The following is an 11,875-nucleotide window of genomic DNA, read 5'->3' as shown; positions in this document are numbered from 1 at the left end:
AAGTATTTGATACACTGCCGATTTTGCAGGTTTTCCTACTTACAAAGCATGTAGAGGTCTGTCATTTTTATCATAGGTACACTTCAACTGTGAGAGACGGAATCTAAAACAAAAATCCAGAAAATCACATTGTATGATTTTTAAGTCATTAATTTGCATTTTATTGCATGACATAAGTATTTGATACATCAGAAAAGCAGAACTTAATATTTGGTACAGAAACCTTTGTTTGCAATTACAGAGATCATATGTTTCCTGTAGGTCTTGACCAGGTTTGCACACACTGCAGCAGGGATTTTGGCCCACTCCTCCATACAGACCTTCTCCAGATCCTTCAGGTTTCGGGGCTGTCGCTGGGCAATACGGACTTTCAGCTCCCTCCAAAGATTTTCTATTGGGTTCAGGTCTGGAGACTGGCTAGGCCACTCCAGGACCTTGAGATGCTTCTTACGGAGCCACTCCTTAGTTGCCCTGGCTGTGTGTTTCGGGTCGTTGTCATGCTGGAAGACCCAGCCACGACCCATCTTCAATGCTCTTACTGAGGGAAGGAGGTTGTTGGCCAAGATCTCGCGATACATGGCCCCATCCATCCTCCCCTCAATACGGTGCAGTCATCCTATCCCCTTTGCAGAAAAGCATCTCCAAAGAATTATGTTTCCACCTCCATGCTTCACAGTTGGGATGGTGTTCTTGGGGTTGTACTCATCCTTCTTCTTCCTCCAAACACGGCGAGGGGAGTTTAGACCAAAAAGCTCTATTTTTGTCTCATCAGACCACATGACCTTCTCCCATTCCTCCTCTGGATCATCCAGATGGTCATTGGCAAACTTAAGACGGGCCTGGACATGCGCTGGCTTGAGCAGGGGGACCTTACTAATGGTTTTCTTTGAGACTGTGGTCCCAGCTCTCTTCAGGTCATTGACCAGCTCCTGCCGTGTAGTTATGGGCTGATCCCTCACCTTCCTCATGATCATTGATGCCCCACGAGGTGAGATCTTGCATGGAGCCCCAGACCGAGGGTGATTGACCGTCATCTTGAACTTCTTCCATTTTCTAATAATTGCGCCAACAGTTGTTTCCTTCTCACCAAGCTGCTTGCCTATTGTCCTGTAGCCCATCCCAGCCTTGTGCAGGTCTACAATTTTATCCCTGATGTCCTTACACAGCTCTCTGGTCTTGGCCATTGTGGAGAGGTTGGAGTCTTTGATTGAGTGTGTGGACAGGTGTCTTTTATACAGGTAACAAGTTCAAACAGGTGCAGTTAATACAGGTAATGAGTGGAGAAAAGGAGGGCTTCTTAAAGAAAAACTAACAGGTCTGTGAGAGCTGGAATTCTTACTGGTTGGTAGGTGATCAAATACTTATGTCATGCAATAAAATGCTAATAAATTACTTTAAAATCATACAATGTGATTTTCTGGATTTTTGTTTTAGATTCCGTCTCTCACAGTTGAAGTGTACCTATGATACATATGACAGACCTCTACATGCTTTGTAAGTAGGAAAACCTGCAAAATCGGCAGTGTATCAAATACTTGTTCTCCCCACTGTATGTTGTAATATGGATTTTTCTTTTCTGGCTTCCCCGGTGATTTTACCCACTCACCGCTATTGCTAACGTCCTTGGTTGAAGCAGGTGTGTTAGGACTGGGCAAGAAAAAAAAGTCTGCACACCCTATAGGTGCCATTGTACAGAATAAGAACACTGCTAGGACATAATAAACATTTCATTTCTGTAGTATACAGAAAGATCCATTAAAATTCAATAGGTAATACAAATATATTACTTTCATATACAAAATGCAATGGTAATATCAACTCCTTTATACCTGTAAAAGTACGCTATTTAGGCTAGTGGGCTGATGGTGCTGTATTGCTTCATGCGCAGTGAGAGCCGCCGCCTTCTCACGGACGGCCGCGGGGTCGCGTGCTCGTGCAGTTTAAACCTGGCGATGCCTCCCTCCTCATCCAGCTTCTTGGCACTGCTGCTGGGTGTCGCTACTCTAACTGTGTTCCCGAATTTAGAATAGTCCACCGCATACATGCCCTCCTCCTCGGATATAGTGGGCACAAAGCGCTTCCCCCACAGTATCTCATCGGACAGGTAGGATGTCCGGGCCTGGGTGGTTATACCCGTGGTCTCCACAACCCCCTCCAGCACCACTATCACTTCGATGTCATTATTTTGTAAATCCGTTGGCGACAGCTCGTAGAGCGGGCTGTCTTTGTTAATAACGTGGCATATGATGAGAGGGGCCACCAGGAAAATACCGTTGGTCCCCACGGGGTTGTCCATGTGAATGTCTATCTGGTCTAGTGGGACCACTTCGCCCTCCAAAGTGGTGCTGCGCCTTACCACCTGCATCCGCACGGTGGCACTGATGATCATGCTCTTCCGCAGGTCCCCTAAACGGATCATAAAGCACAGCTTGTTATTTCGTATGGAGATGACGGCGTGCTTGCTGAAGATCAGCGTCTCGGCGCGACGGTTGGCCTGGGCCGTCTTCATAAAGATACACCCCAGCATGATTGCGTTAATCAGCAAGCCCACTATGTTCTGAATAATGAGGACCACTATGGCAGACAAGCATTCCTCTGTAACCATGCGCCCCCCGAACCCGATGGTCACCTGTACCTCGATGGAGAATAGGAACGCAGAGGCGAAGGAGTGGATGTCCGTTACGCACGGGACAAAGTCGTCACCCTTTAGATCCAGGTCACCGTGCGCAAAGGCAATGAGCCACCAAACCATTGCAAACAGCAGCCAGCTGCACAGAAATGACATGGTGAAAATGATAAGTGTGTGAAGCCATTTTAGATCCACTAAAGTGGTGAAAACATCCTGTAGGAACCGTCCCTGTTCGCGAATGTTCGTGTGGGCCACATTACAGGTTCCGTTTTTGGCGACGAACCGAGCCTTCCGCGCTTTACTCGCCTTGAATTTAGGCTGCTGGACATCCTCAGCCAAGCGGGTCAGCAAGTAGTCGTCCGGGATCAGTCCTTTACGGGAAAGCATAATGCTCCCATAGCCTACTATTCACCCCGTGACCACTTGCTTTAGATTACGCAGATTAGCTACCTCTTCTCTTGATGAAATATATAGGCTAATGAATTCCTTTTCTCAACTGTGTCTTCTAACCGAAGGTTAACCTCCCGTGACAGTTCTCTTCCGAATGATAGCAGCTGGCCGGAGAGAGTGTTGTGCTGTCATCTAGTTTCTAAAAGTATGTGTGCTCCTCACATCGGTTAGGCAGGGGCACCACCATAGCCGTCCAGGTCTCATGAAAAGATTCAGCTGCCGCTGTCAGTCACGAACTGCAACTCGATATTTCCATCGCAGTTGACGCACCGGTCTGGAGCGCTTTTCACACGATGAAAACAGAATTCTCTCATGTATAGGCCAACTTTTAACGAGGTACATATATCGCAACAGGAGTGGTGTAATTGTCTACTAACCCGTGTGTTTTACCCAGAGGTGATACAACTACCCCCGGCCCCATTGTTCTGATGAGGCAGCATAGAGATGCATAGAGGACTCTATTGCCCAAAAGGCCATTTTAAAGGACTTTCACCTTTTTGAAGTAGTCTACTGGGTGGGGCTTCCTATGGGTTAAGGAAGGATCACATGATTCCATCCAGGTCACCAGGAGGGATCAGCCAATGAAGTATAACTGCAGGTGGCAGTAAATCGCCAACCTTGGCTTTAAACCTGTTCAAACAACACACTCCAAGTGGCAGTATGCACCCTTTCAGTTTGCTTGCCAACTCATAGAAGTAGTAGAAGAAGAACATGGACTACTTCAAAATGGAGATGGCCTTAATGGCAGTGCCTGTGCTCTCACAGATGCCATAATGGGACAGATACAATGATGTGTAACTATCTCTATGGGAGGCAGGCAGGCTAGTGTTGCTGAATGAGCACCAAGATCTCATGGTCTCACTTCAGTATTCAATATTTGTCCTGGGGGGGGGGGGGGGTCAGTTTAGCCATTCATTCCAACTGGTTAAGGTAAAGGTTTGGGATAGGGTTAGTATTAAAACAGAACATCTTGACGGTTAAATTTAGGCATGAATTCCACTGCTCGCTTGCCGCTGAAGCTAGACAAGATGCTGCTGGAAGTGGTGTTGGAGGGCCAAAAGGCGGAACTCTTCCCTCTGGTCTTAAGATCAAATCCCAATGCCCCAGGGTAGTGATGGGGGCATCGCCCTGCGTAGGATGCCGTCTTTCGGATAGGATGTTAAATGTGTTCTTACTCTCTGTGATCACTAAAGATCCCATGGCACTTATCGTAAGAGTAGGGGTGTTAACCCCGATGTCCTGGCTAAATTCCCAACCTGGTCCCATTTCCATCAATGCCACCTAATCATCCCCCTCATTCCTAATTGGCATATATCACTCCTCACCTCTCCACCTGATACATTAGCTGATGTGTGGTCAGCATTCTGCCCCAACACATTGGGTGCTACACATTGGTGGTGGGTGAGGTGAGCTTCCCCCTTAAAGCGCTTTGGGTGTCTAGAAAAAGTGTTGTATAAGTCCAATCAATTATTGATTATTATTTTTACTAGATGGTAATAGAGGCTCATGTTGCCCCTAATGGCCGGTATTGAAGGCATCTCCCGGAGTCCTGAGGACCTGGTGTCGATCTGGTGTGACATGACTGAAACGAGAGCTGGGAAGGCATTAGGCAGAAGAAACTTTTCCTCTTTCAGCTGTACTTGATCATCTGTAAGCCTGGGTTATGTTGATGGCATTTCCCTCTCTAGGGATCAATTAACTACATTTAGTTCATCAATGTTTCTACTCGAATAGTCTAATTCGAACGTTTTCACATATAGAAGGCTATTTATTCATTCTCAATTATAGACAATCTTCCCGAACACTAATGACATAATATATTGATAAGAAGGTGAAGAGGTGGGGCTTTAAGAGGGACTGAAAGATGGTGATGGACTCAGAGTCACGGATGGCTGGAGTTCCAGAGCTTTGGAGCAAATCAAATTGTATTTGTCACATGCTTCGAAAACAACAGGTGTAGACTAACAGTGACATGCTTACTTAGGGGTCCTTCCCAACAATGCAGAGAAAGAAAATAGAGAAATAATAGAAAAGTAAAACACGTAATACTAAAAGTAACTTGGCTGTATACCCAGGGTACCAGTACTGAGTCGATGTGCAGGGGTACGAGGTAATTTAGCTAGATATGTACATATAACAAGGAATAAGTGACAGATAATAAACTAACAGCAGTGTGTGTGATGAGTCAAAAAAGTTGGTGCAAAAAGGGTCAATGCACATAGTCAGCATAGCTATTTGGTTAACTATTTAAACAATTATGTAGTCATCTTATGGCTTGGGGGTAGAAGCTGTTCAGGGCCCTGTTGGTTCCAGACTTGGTGCATCGGTACCGCTTGCCGTGCAGTAGCAGAGAGAAAAGTCTATGACTTTGGTGGCTGGAGTCTTTGACATTTCTTTAGGGCGTTCCTCTGACACCGCCTGGTATAGAGGTGCTGGATGGCACGGAGCTCGGCCTCAGTGATGTACTGGGCCATACGCACTATCCTCTGTAGCGCCTTGCAGTCGGATGCCAAGCAGTTGCCATACCAAGCGGTGGTACAGCCAGTCAAGATGCTCTCAATGGTGCAGCTGTATAACTTTTTGAGGATCTGAGGGCCCATGACAAATCTTTTCAGCCTCCTGAGGGGGAAGAGGTGTTGTCGTGGCCTCTTCACGACTGTGTTGGTGTTCGTGGACCATTATCCAGCAACCTTGGAGAAGGCCCATTACATACACATGGAATCTCAATCTCTCTCATGCTGTTTACAAGGCTATGATTCAGGTCCTAAATCTTTTGTTTCTGACATCCCTTGTGTCTCTCCCTCAGTCACAACACACAACACCCATGCTGAACTGGGTTCACATTTCCAGAATGTCCATGGGTGCTGTGGGCCCCCATAACAAACCAGGGGACTCCATAAATGTTAATATTGACCTTGGCATTCCCATAAACACGACAAATATAAACCCTGCTTGCAGCAGTCACTTTCACATTGCAGGCACTGGGATACCCTGGTGTCACCTGTTCCACAGGACTTAACCTCAAGTCCAATGCTTACATGAACCCCAACCCTAACCTAACTCTTAACTCCAAAAAGACATACTGTTCCTGGGACTTTTGTCTGTCTGGGAGCTGCTTCAGCTAGATACTATTCCGTATTTCTAGAACACCTCCCAGAGTCAGTTAACGTGTCATTCTAACCCAGACTTCCACAGCTGACTCGTTTGGCTTTGTACATTGTGAGGTCACACAAAACCACCTTCCAGTCAATAAACTGTTGGCAAAACACTGCTGCGCAATGATTATTTATGCTTTTTATTAACAAAGAATGAACATTTTATGTACAAATATCATACAGGATTAGAAAATAAAATAATAATATACAGCCCATGGTCCAAGTAAAGAGTTTCATTCTAAAATGCTATATATATCAATTTTCAGAAATGTTGATAAATTAGCTTTTCTTGATTAAAGAACTTCTGAAAGAGATTGGTGTGTTTTTTCACTATCTAATCATTGCATGGGGTTGTTCAATGACAGACATGTATTTGTTTAAAATCTATCACTTGATGGTTTCATTTCAGAGAGACAAATAATCATGTTATTTTGCAAAATGCTCTATATCCGCCTACACAGTCAAATGTAACAAATAACTACATTTTTAACAAAGAAATGTACAACTTATAAATTTGTGACATAAATATTTAAAACATGTTTTAGAAAATAAGTCAATACAGTAAGTAAGTATGGTCCCCAATCAGAGACAACGAGCGACAGCTGCCTCTGATTGGGAACCACACCGGCCAACATAGATCTAGACGATCTAGATCTAACCCTAGAAAATACAACATAGTACATACCACACAGAAAATACACACCCTGACTCAACAAATACGAGTCCCCAGAGTCAGGGCATGACAGTACCCTCCCCCAAAGGTGCGGACTCCGACCGCACAACATAAACATAACAGGGTAGGGGCCGGGTGGCCATTCCGCCTCGGAGGCGGATCCGGCTCAGGGCATGACGACCACTTACTCTCCGCCTCCCTGTTGCGCCCCTGGTCTGGTCTGGACCTCGGCGCGCTGCTTCCCCTCTCCTTCCTCCCACGAAGTACCAAGCCCTGTCTGGACCCTGGTGTGGGAGACCCCGAACCTGGAGAGGGGCTGACGTCTGGGTCTGGACTGGAACCGCTGACTGGAGCTGGACCCGACGACGGTGGAGCGAACTGCTCTGGCTCCGGAGTGGAGCCGCTGACCGGAGCTGGATCAGGCACCGGTGGAACGGACTGCTCTGGCTCCAGAGTGGAGGGGGATGGTTTCATTTCAGAGAGACAAATAATCATGTTTTTTTGCAAAATGCTATATATCCGCCTACACAGTCAAATGTAACAAATAACTACATTTTTAACAAAGAAATGTACAAATTATAAATTTGTGACATAAATATTTAAAACATGTTTTAGAAAATAAGTCAATACAGTAATATGAGATCTGTATGTAAAACATTTACATTTGACATATTAGTCATTTAGCAGATGCTCTTATCCAGAGCGACTTACAGTAAGTGCATTCATCTTAAGATGGCTAGGTGAGACAACCACATTTCAGTCAAATATACAGGATACGAACATTCCATTCCAGCTAAACAATGGATATATAGCATTTAGCAAAAACTAATTTCATACACATCAAAAATCTATTAATACAAAATCTAAGAACAGTACTATTTTACACACACATGAACGTACCCATAAGCAATCATTTCTGATGAAAAAACACAAATGTGAAAAATTTGTGGATATAGCGTTTTGGAAATTAGCTCTTCAAATGCACTTTGAATTTCCTCCCTCTTCCTCATCGGTCACTTGTCCGCCTTGACAAATGAGGCGAAGACGCTGTCTTCTTTCTCCAGCAGTGCCTGGGGTCTGTCGTATTCTAGAATGATCCCTCTCTTCATCACTATCACCAGGTCTGCGTTCAGGATGGTGTGGACACGATGCTGAGTAGAGAAAGAAAAGAGGAGAGAACGAAAGAACGAAAGAAACATGAGGTTAGGGAGAAATATAAACGTTTTTAACAACTTCCGTCTTCGGGGTTACATAGAATACAAATATACTGTACATGCTCCGCACACTATGACCACCATAGACCTACTAAAGATACATTTCAGTGATCTTTCAGGGATCTACCCTACCTTGCTACCTTCCCTGAGGACCAGCGTTGTGCACCGTCTCCTAGGGTCCTCTCTCCATATCACTTCCCCATGGGATACCACCATGGCTGCCTGGCAGTCACTTTTGACTCTTGTTATTCTAACTTCTAAGTGCATAAAAAGCATGTTTGCTCTCACAGAATGCAGTCCAATAGAAAAACACAAACCAGCAGGACGGTGGCACTCCAGGACTAGAGCTGGACCCTCCTGCGTTACCAGTTCAGATTCCACTTCTATCTCTATTTACCCAGTTCCACCCATCCTATATCTATGTTATAACCTTGCAACCACTTGCATGAAGGTCATAGCAGAAGAGCTACTGGCGCTCAATATATCATAAGTCTCCAGTGGTCACCTGATGTCAGTGCATGTCAGGATGTATCGGCTTTCTTGTCGGTGAGACCGAACTGGGGAGCTTCCAACAGAGATACTTACTGCTATGGTAACCACTGTTCTGTCAGCGAAGGCAGTCATCACCACTTTCTGGAGGATGCTCTCCTGTAGGCACAATACAGTCACAAGACCAAGGCAGAAGATGAGCCTGTAGTAACATGACGTTCTTATATCCATGATTCTTATGCAGAGTACACTGTACTTAAAAAAAGTCAAATAGTTTGTGCCTTCACTATGGGGGGAATTCCGACCCCAGTTAAGCGCATGTAAATGGAACGTAATTCAGGTTTAATGCACTTTTCTCTCTAAATGTATTCTGACCTTGAACTTAAGTTTGTGAATAGCATGCTATTCACCCGCTATTCATTTGGGGTGGAGATCGAATAAATGAAGGTGTGGCGGAGGTGTGTCTACAGAAACACTGTATTCTGACCTTGACTTAATTCCCTAATAATTCACCTTTATGCGCGATGAAACGATGAATAAGGTCGAGCAACCTGTCGGTTCCAAGTAGAACAACATCTACTTTCTTTTTTCTGATATAAATAAATGTGAAACCAGTCATATGGCAGCAAACTGAAGCATATCAACATATCACCTTTTCCACAATTAAGTTTATTAAAATACTGGCCTTATAACTTGCAGAGATGAAATGTGGAGACCCGAGCTATTGGTTTCTGTAGCCATGCGCAAATGACAGTATAGTGCCAAATCTACAGAGTTGATTTATGATTTCTATGATGTTTTAATTATATGCCCAGACTTTTCACTTTTTTTCATTTTTTTTAACAATTTGTATTGTGTTAAATATTAGCCACTATCGGTAGTCACCCTTAGTTATACCCACACACATAACTGTCTCTTTAGCTTTAGTTTCTTTACATTTTGCGTCATTCCATTCCATTGTTAGTTCAACTTTATTTCCTCTGTCACATTTGTGGTTGTTCCTGAAGATCGCTAGCAATAGTGGATCATATTAGGATAACTTATTACAAGCTGTGCAATATTTGGGAAATGTAGCCTATTTGAATCATTATGGAACGCAGAAAATCCGTGTATGGTTCAGGATGACTGGACCGTTGTCATCACTGTTCCATGATTAGAGGATTATTAGGGTAGATGTATACAGTGGGGCAAAAAAGTATTTAGTCAGCCACCAATTGTGCAAGTTCTCCCACTTAAAAAGATGAGAGAGGCCTGTAATTTTCATCATAGGTACACGTCAACTATGAAAGACAAAATGAGAAAAAAAAATCCAGAAAATCACATTATAGGATTTTTTATGAATTTATTTGCAAATTATGGTGGAAAATAAGTATTTGGTCAATAACAAAAGTTTTGTCAATACTTTGTTATATACCCTTTGTTGGCAATGACACAGGTCAAACGTTTTCTGTAAGTCTTCACAAGGTTTTCACACACTGTTGCTGGTATTTTGGCCCATTCCTCCATGCAGATCTCCTCTAGAGCAGTGATGTTTTGGGGCTGTCGCTGGGCAACACGGACTTTCAACTCCCTCCAAAGATTTTCTATGGGGTTGAGATCTGGAGACTGGCTAGACCACTCCAGGACCTTGAAATGCTTCTTACGAAGCCACTCCTTCGTTGCCCGGGCGGTGTGTTTGGGATCATTGTCATGCTGAAAGACCCAGCCACGTTTCATCTTCAATGCCCTTGCTGATGGAAGGAGGTTTTCACTCAAAATCTCACGATACATGGCCCCATTCATTCTTTCCTTTACACGGATCAGTCGTCCTGGTCCCTTTGCAGAAAAACAGCCCCAAAGCATGATGTTTCCACCTCCATGCTTCACAGTAGGTATGGTGTTCTTTGGATGCAACTCAGCATTCTTTGTCCTCCAAACACGACGAGTTGAGTTTTTACCAAAAAGTTATATTTTGGTTTCATCTGACCATATGACATTCTCCCAATCCTCTTCTGGATCATCCAAATGCACTCTAGCAAACTTCAGACGGGCCTGGACATGTACTGGCTTAAGCAGGGGGACACGTCTGGCACTGCAGGATTTGAGTCCCTGGCGGCGTAGTGTGTTACTGATGGTAGGCTTTGTTACTTTGGTCCCAGCTCTCTGCAGGTCATTCACTAGGTCCCCCGTGTGGTTCTGGGATTTTTGCTCACCGTTCTTGTGATCAATTTGACCCCACGGGGTGAGATCTTGCGTGGAGCCCCAGATCGAGGGAGATTATCAGTGGTCTTGTATGTCTTCCATTTCCTAATAACTGCTCCCACAGTTGATTTCTTCAAACCAAGCTGCTTACCTATTGCAGATTCAGTCTTCCCAGCCTGGTGCAGGTCTACAATTTTGTTTCTGGTGTCCTTTGACAGCTCTTTGGTCTTGGCCATAGTGGAGTTTGGAGTGTGACTGTTTGAGGTTGTGGACAGGTGTCTTTTATACTGATAACAAGTTCAAACAAGTGCCATTAATACAGGTAACGAGTGGAGGACAGAGGACCCTCTTAAAGAAGAAGTTACAGGTCTGTGAGAGACAGAAATCTTGCTTGTTTGTAGGTGACCAAATACTTATTTTCCACCATAATTTGCAAATAAATTCATTAAAAATCCTACAATGTGATTTTCTGGATTTTTTTTTCTCAATTTGTCTGTCATAGTTGACGTGTACCTATGATGAAAATTACAGGCCTCTCTCATCTTTTTAAGTGGGAGAACTTGCACAATTGGTTTCTGACTAAATACTTTTTTTCCCCACTGTAGGACTACTATATAGACTACCTCCAATATTTCATGGCTTAAACAATTGAATATATGGCAACTTTCAGGATGAATCAAACCACTGTATTTTTTATTCACCAATATATTTTGTGGGTAAAGGCGTTTCAAAAGTTGTATTTATTTATCCATAAATACTTTCCAGCAGTTGAATTAAATGTATGGATAGTGCTATCCGGGAACCTTAGGACATCCCTACCCTAACCCTAACCTTAACCCTTACCCTAACCACAACCCTTACCGTAACCATTTAAAATGTAAACTTCAATGGGGTAGGGACGTCCCAAGTATCCCAGAACCACGCCTGCAAAGGCCGTTATGCATCCTGAATCGTCCCCATTTGATTAAAACAAGTTTTATATTGCCATATGTGTGTAATAAACACAAGTAATACCAAAGAGTCACCAGATTATTGGAGTATTCGAAGATTGAGGCTCACTATCAATGGAAGGATTCTCTAGTTA

General features: G+C 43.9%; 2 protein-coding genes across 2 annotated transcripts in view; both read right to left on the bottom strand.

Annotated features, from left to right (window-relative positions):
• Positions 1-1,486: 1,486 nt before the first annotated feature.
• Positions 1,487-3,555, bottom strand: kcnj11 (potassium inwardly rectifying channel subfamily J member 11). The gene has a single exon (XM_041849748.2). It carries the CDS (start codon positions 3,014-3,016, stop codon positions 1,847-1,849), a length of 1,170 nt encoding a protein of 389 aa, XP_041705682.1. The 5' UTR covers positions 3,017-3,555; the 3' UTR covers positions 1,487-1,846.
• A 4,097-nt stretch (positions 3,556-7,652) lies between these two features.
• The window catches only part of abcc8 (ATP-binding cassette, sub-family C (CFTR/MRP), member 8), a 162,222-nt gene continuing 157,999 nt past the window's right edge, over positions 7,653-11,875 (bottom strand). Inside the window, exons 38-39 of the mRNA XM_041849747.2 lie at positions 8,707-8,769; positions 7,653-8,058 (exon numbers count right to left, since the gene is read on the bottom strand). Of these exons, the coding sequence (XP_041705681.1) occupies positions 7,921-8,058; positions 8,707-8,769 (201 nt within the window). The 3' untranslated portion in view covers positions 7,653-7,920. The remainder of the gene's footprint in view (positions 8,059-8,706; positions 8,770-11,875) is intronic.

This window comes from Coregonus clupeaformis, chromosome 26, assembly GCF_020615455.1.
Source record: "Coregonus clupeaformis isolate EN_2021a chromosome 26, ASM2061545v1, whole genome shotgun sequence".
NCBI classification, from domain to species: domain Eukaryota; kingdom Metazoa; phylum Chordata; class Actinopteri; order Salmoniformes; family Salmonidae; genus Coregonus; species Coregonus clupeaformis.
This window is presented reverse-complemented; position numbering and strand designations above follow the sequence as displayed.

Coding starts and splice junctions, on each gene's coding strand:
- kcnj11 (XM_041849748.2), bottom strand. CDS start 3,016: ATGCTTTCCCGTAAAGGACTGATCCCGGACGACTACTTGCTGACCCGC.